Below are 11,071 nucleotides of genomic sequence, written 5' to 3'. Positions count from 1 at the left end.
GTTTTATGTTCTAGAACCAGTTAAGTACCCAAACATGTACTTGTGCACGTAATGAAGTAGCTACATATCAGCTTTCATATTTGTGTGATACGTATACTCGTGTGCATATCATGGGATAATCTAATTGTTTCGTGATCCAGATAGATATGTATATTTGTATACAAACCATTTTGGAACAGTGTAAAAGGGAACCGGGTTAAATCTCAAACTGGTAGATACAGTTCTATGTTCTAGAACCACTTAAGTACCCAAAACGGTACATGAACTCAAAAAGTTATGTGAACTCCAGAATTCGGTAAAAATCTTAAGTTTGCAAACCGATACGTGAACTGAAAAAGTTTTGTTGACTCCGAAACTATGAATTTTTAATAAGTTTGCAAACCGGTACATGAACTGAAAAAGTTATGTGGACTCAAAAACCTGGTAATTTCTTATAAGTTTCCAAACCGGTACGTGTACTGCTGACTTAGCCAACTCACGAACGGTTTAAGTATTTGTACTTTGTACATTTACAGACTATGTCGTTTATGATTCAAATGCGGCTAAATTATTTCTATGAAATGATCTGCATTTGATAAATTCTCTAATTAACACTAGACTCATTTGATCACATAATTATGACTCAATATTAATGTCTTAGTGAACATGAAAATGAGTGTCAAGCTTCTAAAGTTCAAATCGGTTGGTTTCGCTAACCATGTTGGGCATAGTCTTTATACACGGTTCGGTTACGGTTTACCTAACCATAGTATGTTAACAAGATTCAAAGCTTTCGTCTAACGGTGAATATTGTTTGCTTGATTCCAAAGTTATCTTAACTTAAACCTAAAGCAACCTAGGCTTTGAAGTTTATATAAGGGGAACTCTTGGCAACTTGCATCTTTGAATCTAGACACTACTTTTTGTGTGCGTAGTTGTATCTAGATTCGTCCCCTCCACAAACCCTTTGGATTTAGCGACTACAAAGACTTCATTAGAATTTGTGAAGCCAGGTCAAATTATCTTTTATCTTGATAACTTGAGTATCCTGATTTTTTCGATTGTTGATTTATCACTTGAACAAGACAGATAGTAATCGACAAAGTTCTCTTCCTCTCAAACTTTATTGATTCCGCAAGTTTTATACTTGTGAGGTGAATAATAATATAGGATGCACTTCGGGTTGCATAAGTCTGGATTTTGAGGATAGCCAGACTTCAGTCAAGTTGCTATCGATTTTCGTCACCCGGATCTTTCGTTTGATCTGATCATCCATTTGGATCATAAAGCAGGAAATCAATCATAGGCTTAATCCTTGGGAGATAGATTTTGTTTAAAGTCTTCAATTGAGTTGAAGCAACTCTTAGTTGTATGTGGAATCATCTAAGGGAATCAATTGCGAGGAGTCCTGAGCGCGATTGTACCTGAATCAGTGGGAGACTGAGTTTGGGCTCAACTACATTCCAGACCGAAGTTAATAGGTAGTAGGCTAATGTCTGTAGCGCCTTTATACAGTTTGGTATTTAATCTGGACTAGGTTCAGGGGTTTTTCTGCATTTGCGGTTTCCTCATCAACAAAATTTCTGGTGTCTTGTGTTTTTCCTTTTCTGTATTATACTGTTTTTTCTTTATAACATATAAGAATAACACAAGTTTTTGTTATATATATATATATGTAACAAAAACTTGTGTTAATTATATGTATACATTGATTCCTCCGTTTCATACAGGGACATGTCCACTCAGAAACCGACAAAATCAATTAGAAAATTTTGCCTGGGACATCCTAAAAATCAACAAGAAGTGGTTTCTATTGGTTTGATATTTGTACCTAAGCCTTTTGCAGCTACAAAACGCTTTAGTGGTGAACTTTGGTTGAAAATTTTGTTGAATCCTAATTCATTATTGGTCATTGTAGACAAACACCTAAAAAACTACAACAGTTTTTACGGTGTGCAAGTAATTAGGATCATTTGTAATTGGGGTGTTGTTCACGCATGAGCTCCCAACTTTTTCTTTGCCTTTTTTCTTCTGTAATTTGTCATGCCTTTCTGACTGAATACTTTCTTTAATGAAATTTTGCCTTTGTCAATAAAAAAAGGTTTTTGGGGCGTGCATATAATTAGTGCCTAGTATTACAGTAGAACCCCTATAATTTAATCCGCGATAAATTAATAATCGCGATAAATTAATAAATTTTGCCAGTCCCGAGTCGGGACCAACGTGCTAAATTGATAATTCGATAAATTTATAAAATAATAATTTTTTTAGCTTTCTATAGGTCCCTTCGAATATATAAATTAATAACTCTCCGATATATAAATTTTGTTTTACATAAATGCTAATTTGGTAAAGAAAGATTCAATTGTGACTTGCTTTTTCTTAAAATTGACGTCACATTGAATCTTATCTTGAATTTTTCTAACATTGGAAGAGTTTTTGGTGTTGTTGCTTCCTGATGCAATGAGTTTAGAGTTTTTGGTATTCAATATCTTTGCATCTTTGATAGCTTCTTTACGGGAAGATGTCTTTGTACCTAATCTTTCATCTTCCACTTCCATATCATCACTTTCTCCTTTTCCCACGACACTTTCAATTATTTCTTCGTCTGTCGACAAATCTGAAATAATATCCTTTTGAGGATAGTTTAAAAGAAATTCAACATCCGTTGATTAAATTTTGCAATTATCTAGTTCCTTTATTATCTAACGCTTCACTTGGATTCTTCGATATGGTGTCATCCATTAAACGAATTTTACAATGACGGAAACAATTTGAATTGGATAAGGTGTATTGGTTCATTTTGTTGATTTTTTTTTTTAGAATTAGACAATATTTCAAAAAATTAACTAATATAGTATAATTTAATAATTATTAATTTATGAGATTATTTAATATCGCCATAAATTGATAAATTTTGCCATCCCGATATTATTATTTTATAGGGTTATACTGTAGGTGAATTGTACTACCCTCCATGAAGGACGATATTGAGACACCGCTAAGGTCGACCATTGGGGCAACCCTATTCGAAAGATTAAGGTTGCCCTTATAAAGTGGTGTAGAGATAGAGTAGAAAGAGTTGGAACTAGCCCTTCATATTTGCCAGTGGTTGGGGTTTTGGTTTTTTATTTCTAGGGTTTCGTTTCTCTTTCAATAGGCTTTCAATCCCTCCCTCCATTAACCAAAACCCTTGAAGAAAAATCTTGAGAAAGGATGGGAAGATACAGAAGTAGAAGCAGAAGTTACAGTCCTCAACGGAGTAGAAGCCCTCTTCCTCCTCCTCCTCGTTCTTCTCGTAGTAGTAAGCGTGGTTACGATGATGAACCAAGAGAATCTTATCACAGAGGCAGTAGTAGTCACAGGTCTTATGGAAGCGATAGAGATAGAGATAGTAGACGTTCTTCTGGTCCTACTGGTTTACTTATTCGTAACATCTCCCTTGATGCCAGGTGAAACCTCTTTCTCTATCTCTTTATCTTTTTTCATTGTTAGGGTTTTACTGTTCTTAATTGTTTTGTCTATGTATGCTGAAATTTGATGTATCTTTTATATCTATTTATGTTATAGAGTTAGGGTGTCATTAATATTTGGTTTTTGAAATTTTCACCAGAGTATGAATTGATTTAGGTTTTTCCCGTTTATTGATGATATGGAATTGAGGTTTCAAGTAAATTTTGATTTAGCATGAAGAGATTTGGGTGTTTTCTGTCTATTGAAGATATAGAACTAGGGTTTCAAGTACATTTTGATAGTGGGTTTTGTTTGGTTCTTGAAAATTTTGAACAAGTATGAATAGATTTGGATTTTTCTATGTCTATTGATGATATAGAGTAGAGGTTTTTCAGTAGTATTCAGATGGTTCCTGACATTTTTTATTAGTGTTGAGAAATATGGGTGATTTGGTCTCTAAGCTTCAAGTGTCTTATTAGCATTTGGTGATGAGTGAACAAAGCATGTTTAGAAAATTTTCGACAGCCTGAATCAGTAAATTGAGTTTATATGTCTTGTGAGTTTCAGATGAAAATCAAAACACTGTGATGTCTAGTAAAGGAAGATTAGATTTTAACTGTCTTGTGTTTGGGTCGCCATTATTATCATCATATTGTTTTTAATGTTTATTTGCTGGCTGGTTTAAGTTTTTGTTAAGCCCCACTATGGTTTTTCTCCAAAAGAGTGATTTGTAATTTATTATTCTGATGTACTCCTGAGGCCAGTTTGTATTGAGCTCACACACTGCCCTTCATCGCTTTGTTTATCTTTGAATGCTTGTGTTGGCTGGCATATACGCCTTGTAAGGTTCTGCATGAGCCTTCACTTTACTTGCTTATCAATTTCGATCTACACCTACTTTATATTTTTTTCATTTTTTTACTGGCACCTAGTGTTCATATTGTGCTTGAACCAGCTTTTCTCGCTCTAGGTAATTTTGTAGCTCCACATGATGGTGGACCCACTATATTTTGGTTTCTGTGCAGGGTTGAAGATCTGCGGATCCCATTTGAACGTTTTGGTCCTGTCAAGGATGTATATCTTCCTAAGAATTATTACACTGGGTAAGTTCTCATATTTGTATGTGTTATTTAAGAGGGTATCTAGGTCTTCTAGAAATAGTTCCTTCAAATGAACATGATCAGATTACTATTTGACTGTAATTGGCTTCTTCGACTTTTACATTTTTTTTAACCGGAAGTATTGGAATACAGTTATCAGTCCCTTAAATTTCATTTTGGAATATATGGTTCATCTAAAAACTTGCTTGAAATGGTTCTGCAGAGAACCTCGAGGCTTTGGATTTGTTAAGTTTCGGAATGCTGATGATGCAGCTGAAGCCAAGCATCAAATGAACCATCAAGTCATTGGTGGGAGAGAGATTACAATTGTCTACGCTGAAGAAAACAGAAAAACTCCACAAGAAATGCGTAAGACCACTCGTGTCAGGTACTTCTCTCTGCATCCTGCAGTATTCTGTTTTAATAAAATTTTGTTCTACTGATGGTTCCTCAGTTGTAGCTGACTCTCCTTCTATTTTGTAGCAGTAGTGGTCGACATGGAGGAGGGGGGTATAGAAGGCGATCACCACCAAGGTCCCCAAGACGTCGCCACCGCTGTTAGTTCAATATCTTATTTCTACATAATATTTAGTAGCTATATACATGTTCTTTCCTATATCATGGAAAGAAGATGCGTTTGTTTGTGTCTATTTCTGGTTGATAAGCATATAAAATGAAATAAATCTACTTTTCAATCTTCTTTTTGCAGCCTATTCAAGATCCCCTTCACCTGCTAGACGTGAATCAAGGTTTGTGCTTCCTTTTTGTGGTGATTTATTCACTTACTTACCATGTGGCCCCTCTAGAAAATTTGATCTAGAATATCTATCTTGTTCTGTTGCCACATCTGCTAATTACTGCAAGATTGTGCTACAATAAGCTTGAGGTTTGGTATTCTAGATCAACACACTTAATTGCTACATTGACTTTAAATTTACACTCAATATAATTTGTGATTAGCCCCTTTTCCCTATTCCAAGGCCTGGTGTAAGTGTGTTGAACCTCATTTGCCCTGCTGATGCCTGGCCAGTTGCAGTGCCATTTCTCCCACACGCTCTCTGTCTATTGTAATTAATATAGTTCGCAGATCTCTTGCACCATAAACATTTAACAGAAGGAAGGCCTTCTGTCTGATAGCCATCCATATCTCTGATTCTTTGCTACGTGCAGCTTGTATCTCGGGCATGTTGTGCATGTATTCCGTTGAATCTGAAATTTTGAATAATATTTGGTGGTGGTATTGTTCATGCAGATCTTTAAAGTGATTAGAGACATAAAGATTTCATGGGTTTGTAAAGACTAAAGAAAAAAGATACAAAAAAAGTGGCTCTTGCTTACTAATCAATGACAATTAAAGCCCCCCGAGAAGCATCAACTGTAACTAAAGAATCATTTGTGGCTTTCCATTTTTCGGTCTCTAAACCAGGTTATTATGGTTTTGCTAGATAGATTATAATCAGAGTAGAGGATTCATTTTTTTTTAATTATACATTTTAAAGTTTGGTTGTGGTTTTTGCTTAATGTCCAGTTAAGAAAGATTCTAGAGCCTTATAGTTTGTTAAAAGAGGTGTCATAAAGCTGGAGCCCGTCAAAGTCCTTTACTGCTAGAGATAGGAGTCTTCTGCTGAGTTATCCATGTTACCTTCAAAAGAAAAAGAAAGATAGTGGTCTTTAGAGAAATGGGTAAGAGAAAATTAGAGTAATGGGGTACTGAGGAACCAGTTCCCAGTTCTAGAGAATAGCTTGAAGATTTTGTGGATCAAGAATCCCAAATTTTTTTTCCAGATAATTGTCGCTGCAGGTAAAGGTTCAGGGTTCAGACAGGGACTTTAATAACTTAACCTTCCCACCGGGAATAAGGGAGTTTTGGTTTGATGCACTACTCTCCATACATCGTGTTTGCATCGCCTGATTTTTTTTCATTGTTGTGTTTGTATCTCTTTATGTTTTGACTTGAATTATTCTCTATTCATGAAAGGAGATCGCACATCTCTGACCTCATTTAAAACACTGGATACAGCTCTCCTTGGTGTTAGTTTGATATTTAATTTTAAAGACATGCTTACTCTGCTGTAACTACGTGGTGCCGTGTATGCTTGTACTCTTGAAAGAGGTACTGAATTGTGGTACTGTGATAAATTGCAGAGGCAGGGATCGTGGTTCGAGAGATGACTATTCTCCAAGACGTCCCATCTCAAGGTCACCCGGGCGGTCCATCTCAAGGTCACCAAGACGTCCCATCTCAAGGTCACCCGGGCGGTCCATCTCAAGGTCACCAAGACGTCCTATCTCAAGGTCACCTGAACGGTCCGTCTCCAAGTCACCAAGGCGTCCCATCTCCAAGTCGCCAAGATGTTCCATCTCCAAGTCACCAAGACGTCCTATCTCAAGGTCACCTCCTCCACGGGATGAGAGGGACTATGGATCTGACCGAAGGTCACTTAGCCCTCCACCAGCCAAAGTTCGAAGTCGATCAAGATCTCATGAAGAGGACCACAGGCCAGATCAGAGGTCACCGAGCCCTGAGTCTAAGGTTCATAGTCCACCAAGGTCCTCGCGTGATGCGAGGGACTATGTATCGCCGAGTCCAGGAGTTAATGGTCCGAGTCCCTCTAAATCTCGTTCACCCAGCCGCAGGTATACCTCAATTTGTTATATTTCGTCATGAACTGCTGCTTTTCACCCAATAGAGCATATCCTTTTGATCTTTGTTGCCGAAATCTTGATCTATTTTCCAGTTATGCAAAGCTGTACTTCTCTTGCTGCGAAAGATTTGAAGTATTACTCATTCTCTTTCTTTTTATTTCAGTCCATGATATAACTTCGAGACACGAAGAATGGGCTGATCATAGCATGGATTTCGCTAGTGGACGAACTTGCTACTGGTGTTTCCTGGAAGCTAGCTTGTAATTTTTTTTTCAGTTGCAAGAACAATAAGCACATTTAGGTTTTTATATTGATTTTCTTCCTCTGTAAGATTAAAATATGTAACTAGAATGCTTCCATGAAGGCTACTTTTATGGATGCTAAAATTTTCCATTTTCCTTTACTTGTGTTCTTCCATTGCTTTGCACATTCAAGCGCTATTTAGTTAACTTGTGCATCTTGTAGTTAAATTGTCATGCGGAAACTGACCAGTGAGAGAGAGATATCTATAAGATTGGCCACATGACTATTGACTTTCATTGGTCGACTGGGATTGATCTTGCTTAAATTTTTGATGCCTTTCAACTCATTACCAGATTTCTGACTATCATACTATTCATTTTTTTTAAAATTCGAACATGCTTGCAGAGTGGATTGGCCATGGATGGGATGATGTTGATTTGGATGGCATAGACTGCTGCGAGGGACCTGTTTCTTAGACGGTTCAAACTTTTGAATTCCGGCAAGGTTTTTGTCCTGTTTGCATTAGGAGACGGGCAACGTATGTATACACATAATACACTCCATATCTTGCCTGCACCTGTTGTTCAAACAAATCTATGCCTCTTGAAAGCGTCCATCAACCTATTTCACTGAATGGGCTGAAAGATGAGCCGAACAGCCAAGGCAACATGATCATTCCTTTTCTTTGTCTAGAAAACTCTTTATTACTCATTTACTCGTACGAATGACAGGTCTTTCCAGCGCCAAAGGACACTCGATGAAGATATGATCGATGGAGTTATCACAAAATTTATGCATATTAGCTGCACCTCATATTTGCAAGTTGTGCAAGGTGGGGAGGCTTTCTAATACAGCTTAACCTAAGAAAAATGCACACTTTATGCAGATTTTCTTTTCCGGGAAGTTCACAATCCCAGTTTTATGCTCGAGCTGGAGATCATAAGAAAACTTTCACGCTAAAATCCCATGACTTTGTTCCTGTCCACAGCAAAGTATCTTCCTCCGAAGGGTTTAAAGACACAAGGATCCAGCAAGGCCAGGGCATAGTGGACTGTTTTGTAGTTCTTATAACTAGTGCACACCACTTGTCTTCAAAATGAATACCTACATGGCTCCATGAGTAAAAAGGCTATCATACATGAATGAGTCTTGTATTATGGCTCAACTTCGTAGGTAATAATTCCAAGTTGAAATTCCTCATGTAACAATTTGACCTTTATCTCTGCTGTGTATGTGTTCGAATTTTCCTTTTTTTCTTTTTCTTTTTTTGTTGAAAATATCTTGGAAATGAATACAAAGGTTGCATGCGATACAAAAGAACACAAAAAAAGATGTGCCAAATTAGATCTGACTGGATAATATGTTTTTGCTTTAGACAATTTCTGTTGTTGCAGAAACAAAACTCGAGGAGGAAAAAACAATGAGGGTCGATCTAGTTGAAACTTGAAAAGGAAATGTCTTGGGACTAATATATATTCTCAGCACATCCCATTATCTGACATGCAGAAACACAGATATTAATTAAAGATCATCAACACACATACTACGATCGAATTCTGCTTCATCTTAATCCTTAAATTATAATCCGCCTTAGCACCATGGATTATGATCTGGTTGACCGAGCGCATAAGTTATTTTACCTCCAGTCCTGCCGTATAAGGAGAAATCATGACCACTGCAATTAAGAAGAAAATAAAATATTTTGCTTTTTAATTATCATTATAAATTAAGATTGGAGTTCGTTAACACATTCACTCTCACCCTATATACCCAATATTACACGATAACAAATTTACAGCTTTTATTTTGGTATTGTATTCTTATAGCGTTCTACATCTCTACAAAAAATGAGCACAATCCAAGACGTATAACACCAACATCTACCACTTCAAAAATCAGCCATTCAAAGATTAACAGGTGAAGTTAAAACTGGTGGGTGGCGATGTTTGGTATCCTAGAATGCACTGTTTTTGATAAGAATGTAAAATGTTACAGCAGGAATATACTACCAATTCATTATAAAATTAGCGTGGAAACTGTGAGGTAGTGTGAAAAAAATTGTGTCAATGGATTTTCCGTCAGATTAAATTCAATAAAACAATACTTGATCTCATACGGATTAGGAGGCCAATCACCTACACGCTCCTTTATCATAAACCTTGAAGCAAATAACTTATTCTTGTCGGTTCTAAATTACCCCGTAGTTAATAACAATAAACAATTAGCTAGGCATGAAGCAAACCGAAATTACCCCGTAGTTGATTTCACTTCTATCCATTCTCCTGCAGTAAATCATGATAAAACTAATAAGAAACAAAATATAATAAATATCCAACAAGGCGTAAAACAGATGATAGAAGGAAAAAAGCAACATGATCATTCCTTTTCTTTGTCTAGAACTATGAGAGTTGATCCAGTAAGCCATTGAACTGAAAATTACCCTGATCACGACGGGCGCAACACTCGCGATAAAGTTTTTCCAGTTCCTCAAGGTCTTTCTTGACTTGATAATTATGATCATCATCAACTTTTGTTAGGACTCCAAGCTCTTTCATAAGCTTCTCGTCATCTTGTGCATGTTCAGACTATTGGGGTTCAGAGCCATCTACATGCTAATACTGCTGAAACAAAATAGCTAAAAAGAAACACTTGATCTCTCGGATTGCTCCATGAACCTCACTTCGATCTAGGATAAGAAGATGAGAAAGAGAACCACACAGATGCAAGCCATAAACAAAGCAACAAGAAATAAAGTACTCACGGATTTAACGTGATTCAACAATATACACAATGTGTGTACTATTGTCTACATCCACCAAACGGCTACGACCTCTTTATTCATTATAGAATCACCACTGAGAATTATACAAATGATTGATTAAATCAATCCATCGACTCACCACAACGTGACCGGAAACAAGAACTCTCACAAGCACCCTATAAGATCCAAAGTAGTGTCTTCACCCATATGAGATAATATTTACCGTATTGTCTACCACAACGAGATGATCTTCTCTGCACACCCTGACATAGATTACCATGGACGCCTTTAGCTCAACACCAATAATCTAATCCAGCACCACCAAGATGATCTTCTCCTCAACAAGATGTCTTACCAACATCTCCATATGAATACTCCATAACGACATATCTTCCAACATCGATAAGTATCCCATAAGCACCATAATGGTGTACTCCTTCCACCATTAGGTCTCTCACATAACCACCTAAATAGGTGGGATGAATCCCTCACATCTCTATGATATTTACATTGAGGATTCCACGCCTAAAACACTTAGCCTAGACCTCCTTATATAGGAGTCACAAACTTGGTTCCCAAGGAAACCATGGTCAATTTGGAAACCCATCTTATATATGGAAGTTGTCCTAAGCCAGCTACGTTTCCCTAACAGAGCCTTTTCGGAACCTCCTAGAATTTAGCCTTCTTCTTTGACCTGAACTAGGAAACCCACGTTTCCTTACAATTCTCCACCTCGGATCATGCATTCATGCATGAGACGATCAACTTGTTATCCCTCCATCTTCTGAACATCGATTGCACCATCGCTGGTTGCCTACATATCCTCAATAGGAATCAAACCGAAATGTAGTTCACCCAAATTGGTCCGTAGAACTTCTACCAGAAGACA

The 11,071-nt window shown here is 37.0% G+C and overlaps 1 protein-coding gene across 2 annotated transcripts; it reads left to right on the top strand.

Annotated features, from left to right (window-relative positions):
- Positions 1–3,079: 3,079 nt before the first annotated feature.
- LOC113357270 (serine/arginine-rich SC35-like splicing factor SCL28) lies at positions 3,080–7,605 on the top strand. Of its 2 annotated transcripts, none has more exons than XM_026600627.1 (7): positions 3,080–3,431; positions 4,458–4,535; positions 4,756–4,920; positions 5,019–5,089; positions 5,242–5,281; positions 6,678–7,169; positions 7,342–7,605. In XM_026600627.1, the coding sequence occupies exons 1-7, from the start codon at positions 3,196–3,198 to the stop codon at positions 7,346–7,348; spliced, it is 1,089 nt and encodes a 362-aa protein (XP_026456412.1). In that variant the 5' UTR covers positions 3,080–3,195; the 3' UTR covers positions 7,349–7,605. The 2 variants fall into 2 exon arrangements, with proteins under 2 accessions (XP_026456412.1, XP_026456411.1); XM_026600626.1 differs by having other exon boundaries at positions 5,016–5,089.
- The last annotated feature ends 3,466 nt before the right edge of the window (positions 7,606–11,071 follow it).

Source organism: Papaver somniferum, chromosome 3 (assembly GCF_003573695.1).
Source record: "Papaver somniferum cultivar HN1 chromosome 3, ASM357369v1, whole genome shotgun sequence".
Lineage (NCBI taxonomy): Eukaryota > Viridiplantae > Streptophyta > Magnoliopsida > Ranunculales > Papaveraceae > Papaver > Papaver somniferum.
Note: the sequence above shows the minus strand (reverse complement) of the source record. Positions and strands in the feature narration are given on the sequence as shown.

Excerpts from the sequence above, each read along its gene's own strand:
- LOC113357270 (XM_026600626.1), top strand. The coding sequence starts at position 3,196 with ATGGGAAGATACAGAAGTAGAAGCAGAAGTTACAGTCCTCAACGGAGT. Across the intron at positions 3,432-4,457 it reads AACATCTCCCTTGATGCCAG|GGTTGAAGATCTGCGGATCC; the intron begins GTGAAACCTCTT and ends GTTTCTGTGCAG. Across the intron at positions 5,282-6,677 it reads CCTGCTAGACGTGAATCAAG|AGGCAGGGATCGTGGTTCGA; the intron begins GTTTGTGCTTCC and ends GATAAATTGCAG.